General features: G+C 40.3%; 2 protein-coding genes across 3 annotated transcripts in view; both read left to right on the top strand.

Moving 5' to 3' along the window:
- The window catches only part of LOC129764248 (semaphorin-1A), a 204,805-nt gene that overhangs the window by 47,128 nt on the left and 134,331 nt on the right, over window positions 1–23,346 (top strand). The window lies entirely within an intron of this gene.
- Window positions 1,430–12,564, top strand: LOC129766557 (uncharacterized). Its single transcript, XM_055767130.1, has 4 exons — window positions 1,430–5,976; window positions 6,071–6,146; window positions 6,231–6,468; window positions 10,782–12,564. Exon 1 carries the CDS (start codon window positions 1,430–1,432, stop codon window positions 3,086–3,088), a length of 1,659 nt encoding a protein of 552 aa, XP_055623105.1. The 3' UTR covers window positions 3,089–5,976; window positions 6,071–6,146; window positions 6,231–6,468; window positions 10,782–12,564.

Genomic DNA, 23,346 nt, shown 5'->3' with positions numbered 1-23,346 from the left:
TGAGTAGAAAACTATTTTTACCCTAAAATAACATGCGCATGTAGGGTTAAAAGAACCAAAGAATAAAACCACACACAACTAACAACGCCACACAACAATGCCACATGCAATCGAAGCGTAGAGATTTACCGACGGCGCGCTTATGCTGATCGCTATTAATAAAGGGTTACACAAGATGCGAAATTAGGCTTTGTAGAATAATCGCTGGACTTGAATCAATGGGTCCGATGTTCGAATCCCGTAATAGTTAAATAAAATTGTTCATGTAGTTATTATTTTTCGTTAATTGGAAGTTTCGAAGTAAATGTTGTAAATATAATTAAAACTTGTGGGATAATATGTTGAGTTAGCTGAATAAATGTTGTGTGATAACCAATAATTAGATGTAGACGGAAGTTTTGTGCATTTACTGGCTAGCGGTGTAGCCTAAAAACCCGAATAAATTTCAGATAGGTCACGAGCCCAGGGTTGGGGCTCCTCTTCTGTTGTGGACAACTTTTCAACCCCCGCACCTCGTCCTCTGAAACTTCAAGGTGGGTGGGTTTGGCATCATTGCGTAGGTCCAATGATGAGAATTTTGGCATAAACGGTGTTCATTGGAAACAACCGTATTGCCTCTGTTGCCTGAATTGTGGAACGCGGACAAACTGTGTCGCGGGTCCTTCTTAGCGCAGAAGAGTCGCGGAAATAACCGGGTTTGTGAGAAAAAGGACAAACCCGCCCTCAGTGGGTGTCTCATTGCCGGGCAAGGATAAAACACGGCGGTCGGTCTCCCTCGCGGGAGTGGCGCTTAAGCCGACCGCTTATCTGCGCAAAATCCCCGGTCGCGACGAACTCGCGCGCTTCCCCGGCGTCGCGGGTTGCATTTGGCGCCCAACGTGGTTTTTGGCACGACATTTACGGTCATTTGAAAAATAATTTTGGGAAATTTATTTTGGAAAATTATATTGATTTTTCCAGGTATTCGGAATAATTAGTTTTTGGTGGAAATAATTATTTTTGGCAGTATATAAATTTAGTATTTTTCTGAATAATATTGACAGTCTCTAGTTTATTTTTCATTAGGATTTCTTTTAACGATTTTTACAATTTTGCATAATTTATGAAATAAAATTTTCAGAAAATATATATATCGTGTACAATATATCGCACTTTCAAGCTGTTTTTTCTAGCAAAATCCTCGTCTGCCATTCAAACAGTCATCCTCGTCTTTTCTTAAAAACGATATTGGGCAAATTTTAGGTCGTTCTTCCTATGTTTTTTTTTCTTTCGAGTGTTTTTCAGCAGATTTATTTCTTTTTGGATTTATTTATCTCACTGTATTTCTGGCACATTTTGAAGATTTAAATTACCCGTCATCTATCAGCTACATCACTGTCACCCTGCAATAAATTAGTCGAATATTAGTGGTATTACTGAACTTGTTAAAATGGAGTTTCCATGTACTGAGCATCTGAGCTTGGAGGAAACTGATTATGAACTGCGCATACGGAATCAACTCGGAGAAAATATTGTTGGTTTGGATCTTTTAGGGAAGCAACGGCGTTTGAGAAAGTTATTCAAATCAGATGCGAAGTCAGGACGCAAGTACAGCTCGTCCATTAATATTCGAGACGAACTTAATGTTCTGGAAAAAAATGTGGCGGCGATTGGAAGGGAAGTTAAGCAAAAAGGGTTTGAGTCGAACCATAAATCAAAGTTGTTGCATTATTTGTATAGAACAGAAAGATGTACGGTTAACGATGAAGGGGAACAGCTGCTGAAAGATGGAGTGCTGCGTTGTTTAGGTAAAATGATTAAAGAATATGACGCAGATAAATTATCAGATGAAGCGAAAAATGATTGTACGAACGTCAATGCGAAGATAGATGCGGAGTGTCCAGTAGATTTCGTTCCGCAAGAGACGGAAACAGAACAGCAAGAAATCAATGTGCTACAGGAAATAGCACAACTGCGTGGAAAGGTAGAATATTTGGAGAGAACACTTAGCGATCTTATGTCGAGACTAGCAATCAAGGAGACGACTAACCAAATTAGTATACCTATACATAATGTTGAGGGAAACACATCTAATGAAAATGTAGAAAGCGATTCAGAAGATAACGAGTTAGATTCGGGTCAAAATAGATTTTCTCAACAACAAAATGAAAGTAGGAGAAATGCAAACGGGGATGATTCAGAATTATCAGTAAATTTACAACCTTCCAGCATAAATAGCTCTAGGCAACGAAGGAGGAAAGAACGACACAGTGGTGAGCTAGATAGGAGAGATTACATAAGTGAGCGAATCGGAAAATGGCGAATGAAGTTCACAGGCCAACCTAGAACTCTAAGCGTTGAGAATTTCTTATATAAATTGGAGAAGATAGCTTATAGAGAAGACGTTTCTGCTAAGGATATTCTGAAAAGAATTCATGTACTGTTGGATGGATCAGCGCTAGAATGGTTCTTCACGTACGTAGACGAGTTGAATGATTGGGATTCGTTTGAACGTCGGATTAGGAATCGTTTCGGTAACCCTAATTACGATCAAGCAATCCGTCAGAATATATTCGACCGAAAGCAGCGTCGAGATGAAACATTCGTTGCATTTGTGGAGGGAATTGAACAGCTCAATAAAATGCTGTCAAAACCACTTTCAAAGCGACGAAAATTCGAAATTATTTTCGATAATATGAGACAACATTATCGTTCAAGGATCTCTATTATTGATGTGAATGATCTGGACCATTTGATGGACCTGAATTATCGAATCGATGCAACTGATTCTGCCCTCCAAAAGGCATGGGAAAGTTCCACTCTAAAACCAATCCATTGCATTGAGACGATGGAAAGCAGAAATGAAGAAGCCAATTGGATAGTAGATAGAAGAAGAACGAGAAATTCTAGTACCACAAAGACCTGTTGGAATTGTCAACAACAGGGGCATTGTTGGAGGAACTGTAATGAACGGAAATTAATTTTCTGTTATGGTTGCGGAAATATGGGCAGAACGACACGAAGCTGTGAACGTTGTACTGTTCATAATAGAAATGAGAGAAATCTGGACAATAATGTGTTGACACAAGGCAGAAGACGTGATAGATAGGCATCCTTCTTTGTTCGCCTCTCCATAATCCTTCTTCCTATGTGTATATTCGTGTGTATATGTTTGTTGTTCAAGCTATGTACCTTTCATGAAGGAACTAATAACAAAAAACACACCTATGTGGAAAGTCCTACGTCGAATCCCATCGATTGAGGAATCGTTGATTCTTTGGAAGATTGCTTGAAGTCTGAGTTGAGAGCTCACAATGATCCGGGAAAAGTAGCAAAGTTCACGAAGAAAATGAACGAGTCGGAGCTATGACCTGTGCAAAGTAGCGGTCATGGTACCGTGAAGCGTAAAGCGAGCACTGATAATGACTTTCGAAATTATCAGTAGTGGACTTTGTGAAGAAACGAAGAGTAGAGCGCCTCAGCACTAGAGAGCAGTCCGAAGAAGAAGAGACTTGATAAACCTCTCGATTGGTTGATTCCGTAGAATCAAGTTTTTTTTCAAAGCTATGTAGCCGAAGTGACAAACGGGAATCCCAACGAAAGCATTAAAAAGAGACCGAATCGAGTGAACAACGCGACTCGAATTGTAAATACAATGTAATTATTAGTAGTAGATTAATTCATTAATTTTCTTCCTATTTCCCTAATCCTTATTTTCTATTATTAGTCCTAGATCTAGTTAAATTAGTTGTTAAATTATTAAAAAGTAATAGTCACTCACGTTTTTTCCTCGTTTATGGTCTTTCTTTGCTTAGTTTGTTTCATCGTCACTTTTCCGTTCCAGTATTCCATTTTTGTTGTTGTTTTCTTTCGAAGAAATTCTTTAGTTTTTTTTGTAGAATGACTTCCTGATTTAGTTCCTAAAATAATATGTAAAAATTAATAAATATTTAGATTTAATAAGTTACTTGTTATTATTATCGTTGTGGTTCCGGTTCGTCACTGTCCTCCAGCTCGCATCCTTTGTCCCATCCTGTAGAATAGTCCCGAATCAGTGTCCTGTCCCAGATGCTCCCGTTGATGTGATGTATTTTTCAGGTTTTGTCCATAGCTGCTGCCAACCTTTCCCGTCTTCCATTTGTTTTCTTGATTGCTTCAATTCCGGTCCTGTTTTCTCCTGTTGTGTGTTCCCAAGAATGGTCCTGTCGTGTTCCAGAATCCTCTGTCCTCATAATCCTCGTCCTTCGTCGGTCGTTGTCTTGATCGGTTTCCCCAGCAACATGTCCATCCAATCGGTGATGCTGCTCCCCTTGTCGAACCTAATCTGGGGAAGAAAGAGAAGAAAAAAGCTTTACATCTAATAGTTGGAACGACTTACCATTTACACTTTCCTTTTTCCGTCCATATCGTTCCACAAAGTTTTTTTTCCCCTTATACACGGAATCGTCCGTGTAAGAATTAAAATAAAAATTAAATTACACTGCCCTGACAAACCTTCGCACCGGTTTGTTTACTTCTCAAACACTGTTTGGTTGGCAATAGCGTGAGTGAATGGTGTGAGTGTATTGGGGAGAATGAGTGTACATCGCTTGTAAGCGAGGGGTGCGTGAATGTTTGATTGGTTGAATATTTAGTTTTGTTTTGTAATTTTGTTAGGAAAAAGGTCATCTAATCGTTGGTAGCATGCCAACGATTGAGAATGACGAACTTTAAGATCTTTCTTCTGATGGGAGCAGGAAATCTTTGGATCCTTCCAGAGTAGTTTCCATATCCGAAGAAATTTCGGGCAAATTTAAGATGGATATTGTTTTCATTCCTTTTTACTTGGATAAAGTTCTGAGGTCGGAATGAACAATATTCATCGAGTTATTTTTTCGACGTAGGTCGATAGTACGTTCTTTTTTACATCTCCAGAAATACTTCTATTTATGAGAAGTGGAGGATGTAAAGATTTTAGTTATAGTTTTGAGTAATTTCGAGTATATTTTTTCTTCATTTTGTGTAAATAGGATTGTCAACTAAATAGTAGCTCTGGAAGGTCAGATCGATTGATGTTTTTTTTTCTCGAGTTTTTTCTTGTCTCTCAGTTTAGTGGTTTTCGGTTAGTTAGTTCTCTATAATACCAGTAATTTTTGATGGGCGTTTAGAGTTAACCTTTGCAGGGTTTCACATGACATTTCGCTGGAGACCGGAGCTGCAAAGCGTTGATGGTCAGTTACAGACAGATCAATTGATCTGATACTGGAAATAGAGGATGAGTCCATTCAGTTTGACGATGACCACATATGACCCCGAAAATGTTACTAAACAATTCTGCGAAGGGAGACTCTATTTTCGCCTTCGAAAATTTGATTGGTGCAGGCCAATCAAATTTTCGAAAATTAAGCAGGGAATGATGTAGCACGGTACTGATTTCGACTTTTGGAAGCCCCTCGTTTCGTTATTTTGAGTTTCAGATCCAACACAATCTCTCCTGTGTGGATCTGGGATTCTCTCTTCTTTCTATGTATTGGATGTTTGGCAACGCGAGTGCCGCTCCCGATTTTAGATTTGAGCAACTAGCCATAATGGGTGCTGGATGTGACTGGGCGGCTGTTTTAGCCAAGACACCCACATACCAACACTCCGAAAGACTCATGCTTTCTTTTTTTTTTTTTGCTATTTTTTCATTTGGATATTTCCCCCAAATAGCAGAGTCTTTCGGCGGGGTTTTCTTGTTCTTCAAATTTCAAAACCCGGCGAGCGCTTCGACTTGAACTCTGCTCGGGAGGTTAAAGGGTATCGCCCGCGAATGCTTGAATGCGCGACCAATGAAAGCGCAGGGGAATTTCGGTGTGAATACGGAATAGTTAACATCGTTAACTATTACGTAATTCCGGTTCCAATGAATGTCTCGCTGATCTGAGGATCTTGAGATATGCTTGCCCATTCCGACTTCGACCGTGGAATAGGCAGGGCGGACCAGTTTTTTTTGCATCGCGAGTGGACGGTAAAAAGGTACCGTAGGTGAAAGGCTACACGTGCTAGTCAGTAGACTAAAGTTTTTTTGGTTTTTTTTCTGTTTTTTTTTGTCTCTTTGTTTCATGTTTAGTTAGTTTAAAATAAGTTTTTCCGAGAAATCGAAAAGTGTAATTCTTCGCTTGTGTTCCCGTTTAGCGAAATCAAAGGTAAGCTTAGAGCTCCAAGACATGTGGCTGATGCTAAAATTAATTGTGGCATATGTGTGGTGTTTTAATCTTTGTTGTGTGTAGGAAGGAGCCGTATCCTGACCCCATGATCGAAGATTGGATCTTCGCCACCACATCAGTCAAACCAGGTGGCCGCGCGAAGCGCGAATCGTCACTCGAATCAAGGGAAGGCGCAGCACGGCACCACTACACGTCGGATGCGCATTCAACGTCTACGTCCCATCATCTACGCCTACGGACTCGTCATTCATCGCCTACCGTGGAACGGCGGTAAAGTAGATGCACGTAAAGCCTAGGTAGTGTGAGTAGAAAACTATTTTTACCCTAAAATAACATGCGCATGTAGGGTTAAAAGAACCAAAGAATAAAACCACACACAACTAACAACGCCACACAACAATGCCACATGCAATCGAAGCGTAGAGATTTACCGACGGCGCGCTTATGCTGATCGCTATTAATAAAGGGTTACACAAGATGCGAAATTAGGCTTTGTAGAATAATCGCTGGACTTGAATCAATGGGTCCGATGTTCGAATCCCGTAATAGTTAAATAAAATTGTTCATGTAGTTATTATTTTTCGTTAATTGGAAGTTTCGAAGTAAATGTTGTAAATATAATTAAAACTTGTGGGATAATATGTTGAGTTAGCTGAATAAATGTTGTGTGATAACCAATAATTAGATGTAGACGGAAGTTTTGTGCATTTACTGGCTAGCGGTGTAGCCTAAAAACCCGAATAAATTTCAGATAGGTCACGAGCCCAGGGTTGGGGCTCCTCTTCTGTTGTGGACAACTTTTCAACCCCCGCACCTCGTCCTCTGAAACTTCAAGGTGGGTGGGTTTGGCATCATTGCGTAGGTCCAATGATGAGAATTTTGGCATAAACGGTGTTCATTGGAAACAACCGTATTGCCTCTGTTGCCTGAATTGTGGAACGCGGACAAACTGTGTCGCGGGTCCTTCTTAGCGCAGAAGAGTCGCGGAAATAACCGGGTTTGTGAGAAAAAGGACAAACCCGCCCTCAGTGGGTGTCTCATTGCCGGGCAAGGATAAAACACGGCGGTCGGTCTCCCTCGCGGGAGTGGCGCTTAAGCCGACCGCTTATCTGCGCAAAATCCCCGGTCGCGACGAACTCGCGCGCTTCCCCGGCGTCGCGGGTTGCACATTTTGATGTACAAATTTTCGCGATTCACATGCTCTGTTAGCTTTTTTCTATATAAACATGTCAAGAACATGCCAAACACGGGAATTTACCCTCAAAAATTTTACGAGTAAAACATTACTTTTTTCAGGAGTCTTTATACAAAAATGCCTTATATTCAAAAAACTATAGAAGATAGAAAGTTGAACTCTTCGACAAAAGTTCCTATTTGAATAAAATCTAAAACTTTGTGGGATACACTAGGTCGCTATCTTGACTTTAAACAAAATTAGGATTAGTTGTAATTTTTTCAAATAAAACATAGGAAAGTTGTTGTTAGATAAACTTTTGCCCATCTTCTGATGTATGGAGGGCTTGTTGGAAATTGTAAGGTCTATTCATATATTTTATTTTGAGAATTTAAACAAAATGTGTTTTTGAGAAATTTAAATAAAATAAAATAATTTTAATTTTTCAAATATTTTTTCCACCGATTTGTGGTATATTTTTTATGAAAAGTTAAACTATTAACTACATTTCAGTCTTTGACCAGAATTTTGTAGGTATTATTGTTTTTAAATTATATTTTTTCTGTAAAAAATAAATTTGTTTGGCCCTTTTAAAAAAGTAGTCTAATGCTTTTTTGAATATTTCAAGTGTGCAAAGTTGCTTGAAAGACCTATGTGTTTACACCCCCAACGTTTCACTGCTATCTGAGATGGTGATGTCGAGTTGGCATAAAATTCGTCATATATAGTAGCTTATTTATGGCAATCACTGTATGTTATAATCTATTACGTATTCATATGATGAATAATTCAGTAATACGTTTAATATACATATTAAAACAATATGAATACATATTGTTTAATATACATATTGTATGTTTCACGGAAAATTATGTTTAAATTGTACATATTAAAGATACAGGGTGGGCCATTTAAAGTGGAAGCATCTGGCAACCCCATAACTTTTGACAGAGATGTCAGATTAACAAATGTCATACCGCGTTGGAAGCGTCATTTCAGTACAATTTTAACCATGGAACAATACACACCTAAACAACGCGCTGAAATTGTTCAGCTGTACATTCAAAATAACTTCTCAATTGTGGCTTTTGGCAAAAAATCATAATGTCTGATGAGGCGCATTTCAACTTGAATGGAGGAGTGAATAAACAAAATGGAGCAACGGTAACCGTGAATGGGGAACGTTATCGGACAATGATAACCGATTTTTTATTGCTATTTGTTCGTGAAAATGAATTGGACAATTACTGGTTCCAACAGGACGGCGCTACATGCCATACAGCGGCTGCCAAGACCAAATTATTGCGCGAAATGTTCCCCGGAAGATTAATATCGAAAAACGGCGATTATGACTGGCCACCGAGATCACCTGATTTGACGCCTCCTGACTTTTTTATGGGGATATTTAAAATCCAAGGTATACACTGGTAAACCAAGGACCCTGGCTGCGCTGAAAGACAATATCCGACAAGAAATTGCTGCCATATCGGCCGAAACATTGGGCAAAGTGATGGAAAATGCCGAAAAAAGGGCACATTTTGCGGTCAAGGCCAGAGGCGGTCATTTACGAGATATCATAATCAAAAAGTAGTTAGAACAAATCTCCTTGGACCAAAATAAATGAATTTAAATTTTTTTTTTTAAATTCCACTTCTTTACATTGCTATTGCAAAAACAAATCCTTCCACTTTAATTGGCCCATACAGTTTTCAACCATGTTCTCTGTAGAGTAGGATGCTACGACTTCATAAGTAAATGATAAAAGTGAAATGAATAATTATGATGTACAGACGAATTAAACACCCAAAACAATCAATGCAAACCATTAGGGGAAACAATATGATTCTGAACTCTTACAAACAAGACTTGAGCTTCCTCAATCGTGATTTCTTACGGGATTAACTCTATTCTACTTCTTGTGTCCGACTTCCAGTTTGAGTGGTTTTTTAGATTCCCGCTCTGACGGAGATAATGCACGCTTGCAGACGCATAATTTCAATATTCATGGCGGGTTTTGTTGTTATTTTTTATGCTTCTGAATTTGTTATAGCAATGAAAAACACGGTTTTATCTTCTCCTATGAGCCGTAGATACGATTTTTTCACGCTCTTTATGCTGATATATGGAGAAGAGCGGAATTAAGAGATTCGAAGCGTCCGCCAATTATAATCCACTTTTCCACGCTTACGTTGCAGTCTTCTGCCAGCTAAGACACGGGATGCTGGCATATGACCACAGAAAGGCTATAATGAAAACGGTACCGAGAACAGCAGCAGCGTGTGCACACATAGTTCGATAAATTTGAATATAGTTACATGGGCAGGTGCCTTCAGTGCGCGAAAGGCGTGTAGCGCGCGCACAACTCCGGAGGAAATAGATCGTTGGTCGTAAATTGGAGTCTGGAACTGGCGACACAAAATGGGGTTGGCTCTAGCTATCTGCGGTGGTTCACATTCTTTTTTTCGCTTCCCCGGGAAGCCCAAGACAAGAAACAGCCTCAATACGACGTGAAGAGTTGCTTATGTATGAACCAGTTTTTGTATGCTGCCTCCGCGCGCCATGTTGGTGACCAACAGAAAGCTCTGGTGGGACATAGGATTATCACCGGTAGGAAGATGGGTTGTCGGGTGGAATGGAGGAAACGACGAGATTGATGTTGGAATTGACGACGACTGAAAAGTTGTAGCGTTTGCTGCCAAAGCGACTTGAACAAGGAAAAGCGATTAAACCCGTGCAAGCAAGGCTTTACAGAAAAGGAGACTGTGCGAGGAAAACAAGCTCAAAGCCACTAGAAAATGATTGGAGCACTCGCGTTGTAAAGTATGAATGCCAAGCTGAAGCGAATTGAACTTTTTTTTTGCTGTTTCCGCTGTTCGTTTTAGTGAGCGTATAAAAAATGTAGTCTATAGCTAAAACTTTTTACATGAGATATTCGAGTATTGTCCGTAAATTAGTTTTTTTGGTCTCCTCTACGTGTTGTCCAAATTAACATTACAATAGCAGTCCACAATACACAATGCATTCGAAATGTCAAATGATTCACGCGATTCTTACGAATCGGATAGAACTCATGACTCACATTTCTCGCTCCATATTAACTCTCGGTTAGCAGGAGAAATAAACGCCTCTTTTTGTTTTCGTCTGAGACTTTCCAGCAATAAGAAAACTTATTCGTGCAAAACGTGTTCCTATAGTCGGAGATAATAGAGTGAAGCTTTCTCCATTCGTGAGATGAGTTTTCTTCCGATTTCCCCCGACACGAGTCTCTTGGGAAATGGGGTTTTTGACGGAAGACATAAGTCACGTTCAGGAAAGTTGGTAACACAGACGAATCCAATGAAACAAACAAAAAACATATTAACATCTCGTGAACAATATTAAATGACAAAAAAAAATGGGACACATGTATAATACTTTTCCTCTCTTCTCTTATTTTTTAGGTAAGCCCAAGGACTCCAACACTCTGCAAACGTGTCAAGATGATGTACCTTTTGAACGCGACAACGCGCATAGAACTCAAACTCAAGCTGGCCATGTGAGAAAATGTTTCGCACCGTAAGAAGAAACGCGTGGGGACAGCACAGCCTTTTTTGGTTTAGGGGGGATTTGATCGCCATCGTCGCAAATCAGGTTTCCCGTATTTCTACTCTTGCGACAGGTAGATCGTGACCAACCAGCTACCCGCCAGTCAGTCAGAGAACCAGCTAGCCACGTAATCATTAGTCATAGGAATTTTTATTTTCTGCTCAAATTAGAGCAATTTCCGCTAAGCGCGCGCTCTGCGCTAAATTTGTGATCAATGGGATAATTGGAGGTTTTAAAATTGATTGAATTCGATTGTTGCTTTGTGTTGCTCGGTGTTTCGGCCCGTTGACAACGCTTTCACTTCAGCCCTTGGGGCAGTGAGTGCCGCATTTTGTAGGAGAGTCTTACTTCTTCGCTCATTTATTGATAGTGGTTAGACAGGATGATGTTAATTTTATTTCTTTTTTTATGGCTAAACATTAGAAGCATTATTGGCGAAAGGTACAGGATTTCAATAATATAAAATTGCCATTATGTGCTATTTTATGATTACTGAAGCAATGTGAAGCTTGAAAGTTTTTAGTTGTTGTCGCTTCTGAAACCTGCATTTTACTAATGTGGGTATTTTCAACATTTCTGTGTCACGGTTTTCATCGTACTCAATGGGCAAGACTTTCACTTACACGTCCGGTAACCGCTAGTTCTAATCTTGCCAGCCTTTGGACGGAAGTAGATCTTGGAAGAATCCGACTGACTATGCCAGCAAGCCAAAAGTCGATATTAAGTTTATAAAATTTGTTGTTTTTGGTGAGATGAATATCGAAATCGAAATGATTTGACTAATAGAATACAGTGTTTCGTCAAAATATTCCGAAGAAAGTTAGGTAAGAAATTAAAATAAAAAAAAAATTAAATGGTTTTAATGTAGAGAAGTATACTGATGATACAGATAATTTACTAAAAACTAGAAAATAATTAGACAAGCAGCAGTTGGTAGTTATCACATCCGTTCCTTCATTAATTTAGGACAACGATGAGACATTCAACCATTTTCCAGCGACGGCCAAATTGAATTTTTCAAGATCATGGAATACGTAGTTTTATAATGACAGTAGAATTAAAGGTGTCTTCTAAATTTCAGATCAATCATTCAACAGGAACGGGTTCAATTTTCTATTAATGTGAAACAACCCTAAAAACATTAAAACATACATACAGACAGTTCAAGCTGAATGAAACAATTTAAAAAATAATTAGTTGTTTGAGGACTGCGGCCATCTTGGAGTTGGATTTTTCATGATCTGCTATGTTCTACTAGTCGAGAACTTTCTTTTGATACCAATATTGATGAGGTTTTGAAAAAAAAATATATATGGCGCCATTCTGTGGTGGCGGTCATTTTGGATTCACAAATAACTGTGTTCTACTAGTCAAGCCCTTTCATTTGATATCCACATTGAAGTGGTTCTGAGAAAATATGTAATACGCCATTTTGTAGCGACCGCCATCTTGGATTTTCAAAATCATGGAATACGCAGTTTTATAATGACACCAGAGATAAAGATGTGTTCTAAATTTCAGATCAATCGGTCAACAGGAATGGGGTTAAATTTCTATTAATGTGGTACAGTTCTACATACAAAGTTACAAAGTCACAAACATACAAATGGGTCAACCTAGATAAAACCGTTAAATAAATAAGTGCAAATCATAATTATATTACGTTCACCGAGAGAAAATTCGTTTTTTTCATGACTCGATTATCCGGAGGATTCGATTATCCGGGGTGAAAAAAACTCAATACTCCAGATAATCGAGTCCGACCTGTATATCCGCTTTGTCTATGCTGCTGGTCGGTACTGAGGACCCGTTATGTCTGACAATATAAATATATATGATATCACGACAACGTCGGCCGATACGTGTCTGATAAAACCGTGTTATTGTTCTCTGCTTTCAACATACTTCATATTAAACCCTCATTCCATTCAACAATAACATATCCACTTTTGCCCAGAATGTATACACTGACCTGCGCGAGTAAAAATATTGCCTATCGATTGATGCAAATATCTCTGCGAACTATCGAGAAATGGCGAAGCTTGAATCGCAGTAGTTCCTTTCTCTATCCCATTCTTCGAGCTGTGTGTGTATATGTGTGTGAAATCAGCATTGAGCATGAATGATTATTCATTCAGCTCGCGCAGTCCGAAGACATCGGTCGCAAATTTGTTCGCGTCTATTATAGAGTGGAGATTATACCGTTATCAGTTCGTGGCTGGTGAAGTTATTTCGCCCTAACGGGGTTCTCTTTATTGCGCGAGTGAGGAGAGCAGCAATCACTACCAGCGTGAGGAAGAAGTCCTCCACGGCGGACGCGGTGCGTGTGCCGTATCATCGCTGTGTGTGCTTTAGCATCGTCATCGATCCCATCATCGTGTTGTGGTGTGATATACCATTGCATCTGTGCCGAGCGATTGCCACGCGGTTTGATTGGGACACCGTTTCATTTCATTCGCATTGGTGTGCGATTTAGGTATAATATATATTAGGTTTAGAAATACAAAAAAAAATAAAAATTATATTATTTTATATCTGCCGTAATGGCAGAAGTCATGTTGACATGGAGATTGAAACTACTGTTTCCTCCTCACCAGCTACAACGGGGGCTGGGAAGTCGCTTAAACGCGTTCCCCCCTCAGAAGATGTCTCTTCAGAGAAAGAGGTAATCTACCTTAACAAGCCCCCCTCAAGAAAATTGGCAAACTTTTCCTCTTCGCCCCCTCAATCTCCCGCTCCCGCTTCCGCTCTACTACCGAACTTGCCTCCCAGCCCTACTGATCCCGCTCCCGTTCAACAATCGACCTCGTCCTCCCCCTCAGTTGTTTCCTCTCCTCGTGTCAAGGTCTATCCAGACGATGCACTTGGAGCTGGTCCATGGGTTGTTTTTTTCCGGCCTAAACCAAAAGGAAAGTCAATAAATGTCATTCAGGTTTCGAAAGATCTGGCAAGATTATATTCCTCCGTGGTCGAAATCTCTAAGGTTAGACCGAACAAACTGCGTGTTGTCGTGAGTAATCGGAAACACGCGAATGCAATTGTGATCGACGAGAGATTCTCCCTAGAGTATCGCGTCTACGTGCCCTCCCATGACGTAGAAATCTCGGGGGTGGTAACTGAAACTGGTCTGACGTGCGAAATGATAAAAGAAGGAGTTGGTAAATTTAAAAGACTCCCGTTGGTGGGTGTTAAAATTTTGGACAGCCGCCAACTAGGAAAAGTATCCCAAGAAGAGGGAAAAACTAAATTCACGCCGTCAGACTCGTTTCGAGTAACTTTTGCTGGTTCCGCTCTCCCTGACTACGTCATGGTGGGCAAATTGAGATTGCCTGTGCGACTCTTCGTGCCAAAGCCCATGACTTGCCAAAAATGCAAGTCAGTTGGTCACACTTCAGATTATTGTGCCAACAAGGAGCGCTGTGCCACTTGCGGAGAGCAACATGAGGGGAAATCCTGCAGTGCGACTGAGCATAAATGTCCATATTGCGGGGGATCCCCACACGAGCTCTCAGTTTGTGAAAATTACAAGAGTCGCTGGGAGAAACAGAAGCGCTCTTTGAAGGAACGCTCGAAACGCACTTTTGCGGATATTTTAAAGGGCGCTTCTCCACTGGCCCAACAACAACAACCAATCAACACACAAAATGTCTTCGCCACGTTGCCCGTTGACGAAATAGAAGCGGACACAGCTAACGGGAGCACACCGTTCATTTTCCAAGGGAATCCCCGGCGCAAAAATGTGACCATTCCCAAAGTTCAAGGACAAGCCCCTCCGGTTATACCCCCTGTTAGAATGCCTAAAAAATCGAGTGCAGGTGACAAGCAAAATCAGGTTCCTCCTGGTTTCCGTGGGAATAATTCACCTTCGAATGGCCCAGCACTCGAGGGGACATCAAAAACCCCAACTGTCCCTGTTTTTCCGTCCAGTTCAACTTCCCAATCGGGATTTATAAAGTTGTCTGACCTTTTGGACCAAATCTTCAAGTGTTTTAATGTTTCCGACTCCATCAGAACCATTGTCATTTCAATGCTTCCAGTATTAAAGACAATTTTGCAACAATTGATGCAAACATGGCCCCTCCTTGCAATGATTATCTCTCTTGATGTCTAATTTAAATAGAGAGGTCGGAGATATCACTGTTTTACAGTGGAATTGTCGTAGTCTTATCCCTAAATTGGATACATTCAAATTTTTAATTCATAAGTTCAATTGTGATGTTTTTGCTCTGTCCGAAACTTGGCTTTCTTCGCGAGATGATCTCTCTTTCCACGATTTTAATATCATACGCTTGGACCGTGATGACAGATACGTAGGAGTGCTATTGGGTATCAATAAGTGCCACTCATTTTTTCGAATTGACCTTCCACCTATAGGAGGGATCGAAGCTGTTGCTTGTCATGCAAACATCAGAGGCAAAGACCTCTGTATTGTCAGCTTGTATTGGCCTCCGAGGGCTGCGGTTAGCCGCAAACAACTTGATGACATGTGCTCACTCCTTCCTGAGCCACTATTGATCTTGGGAGACTGCAACTCTCACGGAACTGCCTGGGGGGAACAGTACGACGACAATCGTTCATTGTTGATATATGACCTTTGTAACAGCTTCAATATGACCGTTTTGAACACTGGGGAAACAACACGTGTACCTAAACCTCCTGCTAACCCAAGTGCTCTTGACCTCTCGCTTTGCTCGAATTCACTATCGTTAGATTGCAATTGGAATGTAATCCAGGACCCCAACGGCAGTGACCACTTGCCAATCAAAATTTCCATCACCATTGGGTCGAATTCTTCTGAATCTATAAACATGGCATATGACCTCACAAGACACATTGACTGGAAAAAATATGCGGACGCAATTGCTCTAGCCATCAATTCCAGAGATGGTTTGCCTCCATTGGAGGAGTATAACTTCCTTTCTCGTTTGATATATGACAGCGCGGTTCGGGCTCAAACGAAACCCATCCCAGGCTCCACTTTTCGTCAAAGGCCTCCCAATCCATGGTGGGAAAGCCAATGTTCCAAGCTTTATCAGGATAAATCGAACGCATTTAAAGCTTTTCGGAAACGTGGAACCATTGAGAATTTTCAAACGTATTTGGACCTTGAAAATCAATTTAAAAACTTGATCAAAGGGAAAAAACGTGCTTATTGGCGAAATTTCGTGGGAGGTTTGTCACGAGAAACGTCAATGAAAAAATTATGGAAAGTGGCTCGAAACATGATAAATCGCTCTTCATCGAATGAAAGCGAAGAATATTCACATCGATGGATTTTTAATTTTGCACGGAAGGTTTGTCCCGATTCCGCTCCTGTGCAAAAAATTGTTCGAGATATACCACAAGATAGGTGCGATCTTGATTCCGAGGTTTCGATGGTAGAATTCTCTCTTGCTCTCCTTTCTTGTAACAATTCGGCTCCAGGAACGGATAGAATTAAGTTCAACTTGTTAAAAAACCTCCCTGATGTGGCGAAACATCGCTTGTTGAATTTATTCAATCGGTTTCTGGAGCATAATATTGTTCCAGATGATTGGAGACAAGTGCGAATTATAGCTATTCAAAAACCCGGAAAACCCGCGTCCGACTTCAATTCGTACCGCCCAATAGCAATGCTGTCTTGTATACGGAAATTGTTGGAGAAAATGATCTTGTTTCGCCTTGATCGTTGGGTTGAAACGAATGGCTTACTCTCAGATACACAATATGGGTTCCGCAGGGGCAAGGGGACGAATGATTGTCTTGCGTTGCTTTCTTCAGAAATTCAAATGGCTTACGCCGAAAAAAAACAAATGGCTTCAGTATTCTTGGACATAAAGGGGGCCTTTGATTCTGTTTCAATAGAGGTTTTGTCAGACAAATTACACTCTCGGGGTCTGCCGCCTCTGTTGAATAATATGTTATATAACTTGCTTTGTGAGAAACAGTTGAATTTTTCTCACGGAGATTCGGCAGTAAGTCGGGTCTCCTACATGGGCCTCCCTCAGGGCTCCTGTTTAAGCCCCCTTTTGTACAACTTCTATGTAAACGACATCGACAATTGTCTTACACAAAATTGCAGCCTAAGACAACTTGCAGATGACGGAGTGGTGTCTGTCGTAGGATCAAACGAATCCGACCTGCAAGGACCCTTACAAGATACTTTGAACAATTTTTCAACCTGGGCCATTGGGCTAGGGATCGAATTCTCCACGGAGAAAACAGAGATGGTGGTTTTTTCTAGGAAGCATAGACCAGCAAAACCAAAGCTTCAACTTTTGGGTAAACCGATCACTCATGCTATGTCATTCAAGTATCTTGGGGTCTGGTTCGACTCAAAATGTACTTGGGGGGCCCATATTAGGTATCTGAGTAAAAAATGCCAACAAAGAATAAACTTTCTCCGTACAATTTCCGGCACCTGGTGGGGAGCCCATCCCGAAGATCTTATAATGTTGTATCGAACAACTATTCTCTCAGTGATGGAGTATGGCAGTTTCTGTTTTCAATCAGCTGCCAAAACACATCTCATTAAACTCGAGCGAATTCAGTATCTTTGTCTCCGTATTGCGTTGGGATGTATGCCCTCAACGCATACCATGAGTCTCGAGGTTTTGGCAGGCGTACTCCCACTAAAAGATCGCTTCAATTTATTATCTCTTCGGTTCCTCATCCGGTGTAAGGTTATGAACCCACTGGTGATCGGAAATTTTGAGCAGCTGATCGAGCTAAATTTTCATTCAGGATTCATGAGCTCATATCATGAATTCATCTCCATGCAGGTTGATCCTTCTTCGTATACTCCCAACCGTGTTTGTTTTCCTGACTACATCAATTCCTCTGTACATTTTGATCTGTTAATGAAGGAGAAAATCCATGGAATTCCAGATTATCATCGATCGGGGATCGTTCCTACGATCTTTAATGCAAAGTATGGGCGTGTCAATTGTGATAATATGTACTTTACTGATGGGTCCTCTATGAATGAGTCCACAGGATTTGGAGTGTTCAACGAAATTTTTAGCACCTCCCACAGTCTTCAGAATCCTTGCTCTGTGTATATTGCTGAATTGGCAGCAATACATTGGGCGCTGGACAGCGTCGCCTCATGACCTGTTGAACACTATTACATTGTAACGGATAGTCTTAGCTCTGTCGAAGCTATCCGTTCAGTGAGGCCGGAAAAGCACTCGCCGTACTTCCATGAGAGAATACGAGAAATTTTGACGCTGTTATGTCATTACCTTTGTCTGGGTCCCTTCACATTGCTCAATTCCGGGTAACGAGAGGGCTGACTCATTGGCAAAGGGTAGGTGCAATTGAAGGCGATATTTATCAGCGTCAAATCGCTTTCAATGAATTTTATTCTTTAGTCCGTAAAAATACCATCGGGTCGGTGGCTTCACTCGATTATCCCTAAGGTTAGCCTCAAACCATGGTTCAAAAGTCTGGACTTAAGTCGGGACTTTATTCGCACCTTCTCTCGACTCATGTCCAATCACTGTTCGTTAGACGCGCTACTCTTTCGTTTTAATCTTGCCGATGGCAATATCTGTGCTTGTGGCCAAGGTTACCACGACATCGAACACGTTGTTTGGTCGTGCGAGGAGTATCTTGTTGCCAGATCGAATTTAGAAAACTCTCTTCGGGCTAGAGGAAGGCAGCCCAATGTGCCGTTGAGAGATGTGTTGGCTCGGTTAGACCTTGATTACATGTCCCAAATATATGTCTTCCTAAAAGCTATCGATCTTCGTGTGTGATTGTCCTTATATCCTTATATTCTCCTTTTCCTTTTCCTTCGCGAGAAATCAAATCCCTTCTTACTAACAATAGAATAAGGTGAAATGTAAATACATGTTAGATATAAGATAGGCTTAAGAATTGAGTATGATGAATGTGAGTGCGAATGTGAGTGTGAACATTGTCAACATATCCTTATATCCCATCCTTTTCCTGAAACAAAATGTCACCCTTCTAAACTCGAGCAAGCCGCGAGTAATCGGTTCTCTACTTCATTAACATTAGAATTAATAAAAAATGTTTATATATACTTGTAACTATACAGATAGGAGTTTGGCTCCTTTAAACTTATGTAACTGAGCCTGTAAAAATAAACGATTTAAAAAAAAATGAATGCTAGCTCATTCGCAACTGTGGTTCCATTCCATTCCATTTTTGCTTTTAAGAGTCTTTAAACTCCTTCAGTTCATTCGCCTCTAGCCCTGAGAAGGGCCCATGTGGAAAGAAACTCTACTCCATACTCCTTCTTCACCTGTCGACGATTGTCGGCAACGACTAGAAAATCAGGTAGCATAATCATACAGATTTTGTAATATTCCGTGTATTGAGAGAGCGCAACTCTGTTCAAATTTCATACAATTATTATTGATAATTTCATCCACGGTTTTAATCCCGGCCAGCTGATGTATCTCCGAATTTCGCGTTCTGGGTGGAGAGTTTAGAATCATACGAAGAATTTTGTTTTGCATGCGTTGAAGTTTTAATTTGTATGTTGGAGTACAGCACTCCCAAACGGGCATCGCATATGCGATAACTGGAAATATTATTTGTTTGTATACTGCAAGTTTATTCGTTAGAGATAATCGATAATTGATCAGGGGATACAATGACCTGATTAAAATGTTGGATCTTGTGTCTGTTTTGTCAATGTGTGCTCTGAAGGTAAGCTTTCGATCGAAAGTTAGACCCAGATACACTACTTCTGAAGACCATTCAATAGTATTACCATTAAGACTGACTGTCATATTTTGAGAAGAAACAAGCTTTGAAGTGTTCTTGTGGGGCAACAATATGACTTTTGTCTTTGCTGTATTTATGCATATTTTCCAATTATTGAAATATCCAGACAAAGCGTCTAATTCTCTTTAAAGTTCTGTGATACTTCTGCCCTTGTAAATGATGGCAGTATCATCTGCAAATAATGACAGTTTCCTATCAGGGAATATCTGAAGTGTAGATATTGAGAAGAATTCTCGCGTAACTTTTGAAAAGGTCCTAAGTAACAAATGTAAACAAATCGAGTTAATGGATGCACACCATTAGTTCTCAATCATTGAACGCATTGCGAAAACAACCGTTCAAGTATCTATCCTTTTCACCTTTTTATCACCGATACAAAATATGTCCAATGTACAGATTCTAATTTTAGGCACTCAACTGTTACTTCGGACGCCATACGTCCGAAGTAACAAAGCAATCAAAACAACACGAAGTCGCACTTCGGACATTTTGAGTTTTTGTTATTTTCGAGTGTAGATACCGTTTTTAGTGCAATTCTACGAATGATAACAATAAAGATCTGCTTTCAGCCCAAAGTGCAAATGTTGGGACCGTTGTTCAGTAGTTATTTTCAAATTTTCATCGTGCAATGTAATTTGTCCAATGTACAAAGTCGTCAGTCAAAACGTCCAATGTAACATTTTTCGCTCGGAGGCTTCAATTTCAAACTTACCACATTACAACAGTTTCGATTGGTTTTCCAGAGTTATTATTGGCTGACAGTGGTAAAAGTAGTAATAAAGATCGATTCCTTTTGAAACAATTCGCGAAACAATGTTCCGGTCTTTAACTTCGTTTTTCTCGAGTTGATGTGAATGTTACATAGGACGTTTTCAAAAGTTACGCGAGAATTGGTCCCAAGATGGATGCTTAAGGAACACCTGGATTCACGATGAATTTCTCTGATGAAATATTGTTTATAGAAACATTGAACGCTCTATCAGAAAGATAATTTTTGATAATTTTTATCAAGTATGCAGGAAAACCATAGTTCTGAAGCTTGTAAATGAGACCATTATGCCAAACATTATCAAATGCATTTCAACATCAAGAAGTGCCATAGCAGATGATTTTGAAACTGACTTGTTTCGTCTGATTATGTTGTATACTCTACGAAGCTGGTGAATGGTAGAGTGGCCTTTTCGGAATCCAAACTGCTGATCCAAAAATATATTATGCTCATCTGCAAAAACAAGAATGCGCGTTGATATAATTTTTTCGAATACCTTCTAAAGGGTGTGTCACATCAAATTGCATCACGGAAAAAAGGCTGTAGAAATTCGTCCTTTGAATAGTGGCACGAAGCGAGATCCGGCCAGAAGATGGTCGGGCCCTCGTGCTGCTTCAATAGTGGTAGTAAGCGCTTCTGTAGGCACTCCTTAAGGTAAACCTGCCCGTTTACCGTGCCGGTCATCACGAAGGGGGCGCTCCGCTTTCCGCAAGAGCAGATCACTTGCCACACCATGTACTTTTTGGCAAACTTGGATAGTTTCTGCTTGCGAATCTCCTCCGGAACGCTGAATTTGTCCTCTGCGGAGAAGAACAACAGGCCCGGCAGCTGACGAAAGTCCGCTTTGACGTAGGTTTCGTCGTCCATTACCAGGCAATGCGGCTTCGTCAGCATTTCGGTGTACAGCTTCCGGGCTCGCGTCTTCCCCACCATGTTTTGCCTTTCGTCGCGGTTAGGAGCCTTCTGAACCTTGTTTGTACGCAGGCCCTCCCGCTGCTTGGTCCGCTGGACGAATGAACTTGACAAATTCAGCTTATTGGCGACATCCCGAACCGAACTTATCGGATCACGTCTAAACTGCTTAACTACGTGCTTGTGATCTTTTTCACTGACGGAGCATCCATTTTTGCCGTTCTTCACCTTCCGGTCGATGGTTAGGTTCTCGAAGTATCGTTTTAGTACTCTGCTGACCGTGGATTGGACGATTCCCAGCATCTTACCGATGTCCCGATGTGACAACTCCGGATTCTCGAAATGAGTGCGCAGGACTAATTCACGACGCTCTTTTTCGTTCGACGACATTTTTCCAAATTTACGAAAAATTGACAGTGAAGCATGGCCAACGTAATCTATACACTCTTATCTGATTATAAGCGAAAGCTGAAGATATAATTCCTAAAAATTAAATTTCTACAGCGTTTTTTCCGTGATGCAATTTGATGTGACACACCCTTTAAAGTACTGGGAGAAGGTTAATTGGTCGATAGCTCTTTGAAGAAGAAGGATCTTTTCCGGGTTTTAGTATCGGTATCTTTTGCCAACTTCCAACTCGAGGGGAAGTAGCCAAGTAATAGACATCTGTAGAAGACAGAAGTCATAATTTCATATAAGTTGTTACTAAGATGTTTCAACTGAGGTACTCCGTTCAGTGAGGACTAGATATACGTCGTATTTCTTATCTGAAATCCATCAGCTTTTAAGTGCTCTCATAACTAGTTCATTTAATATCACTTTTGTATGGATTCCGTCTCATTGTTCGATACCAGGAAATGAGAAAGCAGACTTTCTTGCCAAGAAGAAGATTCGCGATGTTCTGCCTACTCGTAATATCGATGCTATTTCTTTAGTTTATGATTTTCTCGAATCCATACACTTTCAAATATGAATATATATGTTTATTTTTCCTTTATTGTTTTGATTTTTATTATTAACGTTTCCATTTCTCTGTTTCAACTTTTTCTTCAGAATTCGAAAAGTGGGCAGATTTTCATTCCTTCCCAAGTCCCAAGGATATAACTAGTTCCAAGGAGTTGGTCATCTCTGCAACAAGAAGCTTAAACAAGAAGTCTATAATATTATCTTATTGTGAATTTTGTCATTATCTATATTGTAACTTTTTTCGAAAAGATGATAGGGTTTTTATGCCTTTTTGAGAAAGAACATTGGCATTGTTCTACTCACAGAGGCTTTTCCCTATTCATTAATACGGCTCATTGTTACTTAATGTTGCTGAGCCATTTGAAAATAAATTTAGAACACAAAATAAGATGTTTCAACTCAATGTTAAATATACTATCGAAGCCGGAGGCCTTTATATTCTTCAACGAGCGTATAACCGAGATAACCTCTTCAGTCGAGATGATTTCATTCTCTTGAGGTGCAGAATGGATATTGCCAATAGCCCTTACAGTATCATTCATCGAACCTTCAAATGGACTTATAATGTTCTGGCCAAGATTGTGTGAACGAGCGAAATGGTTGCCAATTGCATGAGCCTTTTCGGCAGGTCTTATCAATCATTCTGAATTATCAGATTGAAGAAGAATAAATAGGATTAGACTTGGTCTTGAGAACTTTAGCGAGCCCCCAAAATGGCTTGGAGTTATTCGGAAGTTTACTAATGTCTTTTGCGAATGTTTTGTTACGGAGATCAATCATTCTGGCCTGGATAACCTTGGTTAACTGATTATACTATCGTTTCCTCTCTCGAATACCAGTACGCTGGTACTTCCTTCGATAGAGGTTCCGAAGTCTAATCAAATGTTTAGTAACGGAATGAATTTGAACAGAGTCACTCACCTGATTCGTTTCTGGGAGCGAGCCTGAATAACTGCAGCTTGGATAGAGTTGACTGTTGCTTCTATATCTTCGGGAGATTCAAGAGGCTGATCGAGATCAATATTCTTGTCGAT

This window comes from Toxorhynchites rutilus, chromosome 2 (assembly GCF_029784135.1).
Source record: "Toxorhynchites rutilus septentrionalis strain SRP chromosome 2, ASM2978413v1, whole genome shotgun sequence".
In the NCBI taxonomy this organism is placed as follows: Eukaryota; Metazoa; Arthropoda; class Insecta; order Diptera; family Culicidae; genus Toxorhynchites; species Toxorhynchites rutilus.
Note: the sequence above shows the minus strand (reverse complement) of the source record. Positions and strands in the feature narration are given on the sequence as shown.

Coding starts and splice junctions, on each gene's coding strand:
- LOC129766557 (XM_055767130.1), top strand. CDS start 1,430: ATGGAGTTTCCATGTACTGAGCATCTGAGCTTGGAGGAAACTGATTAT.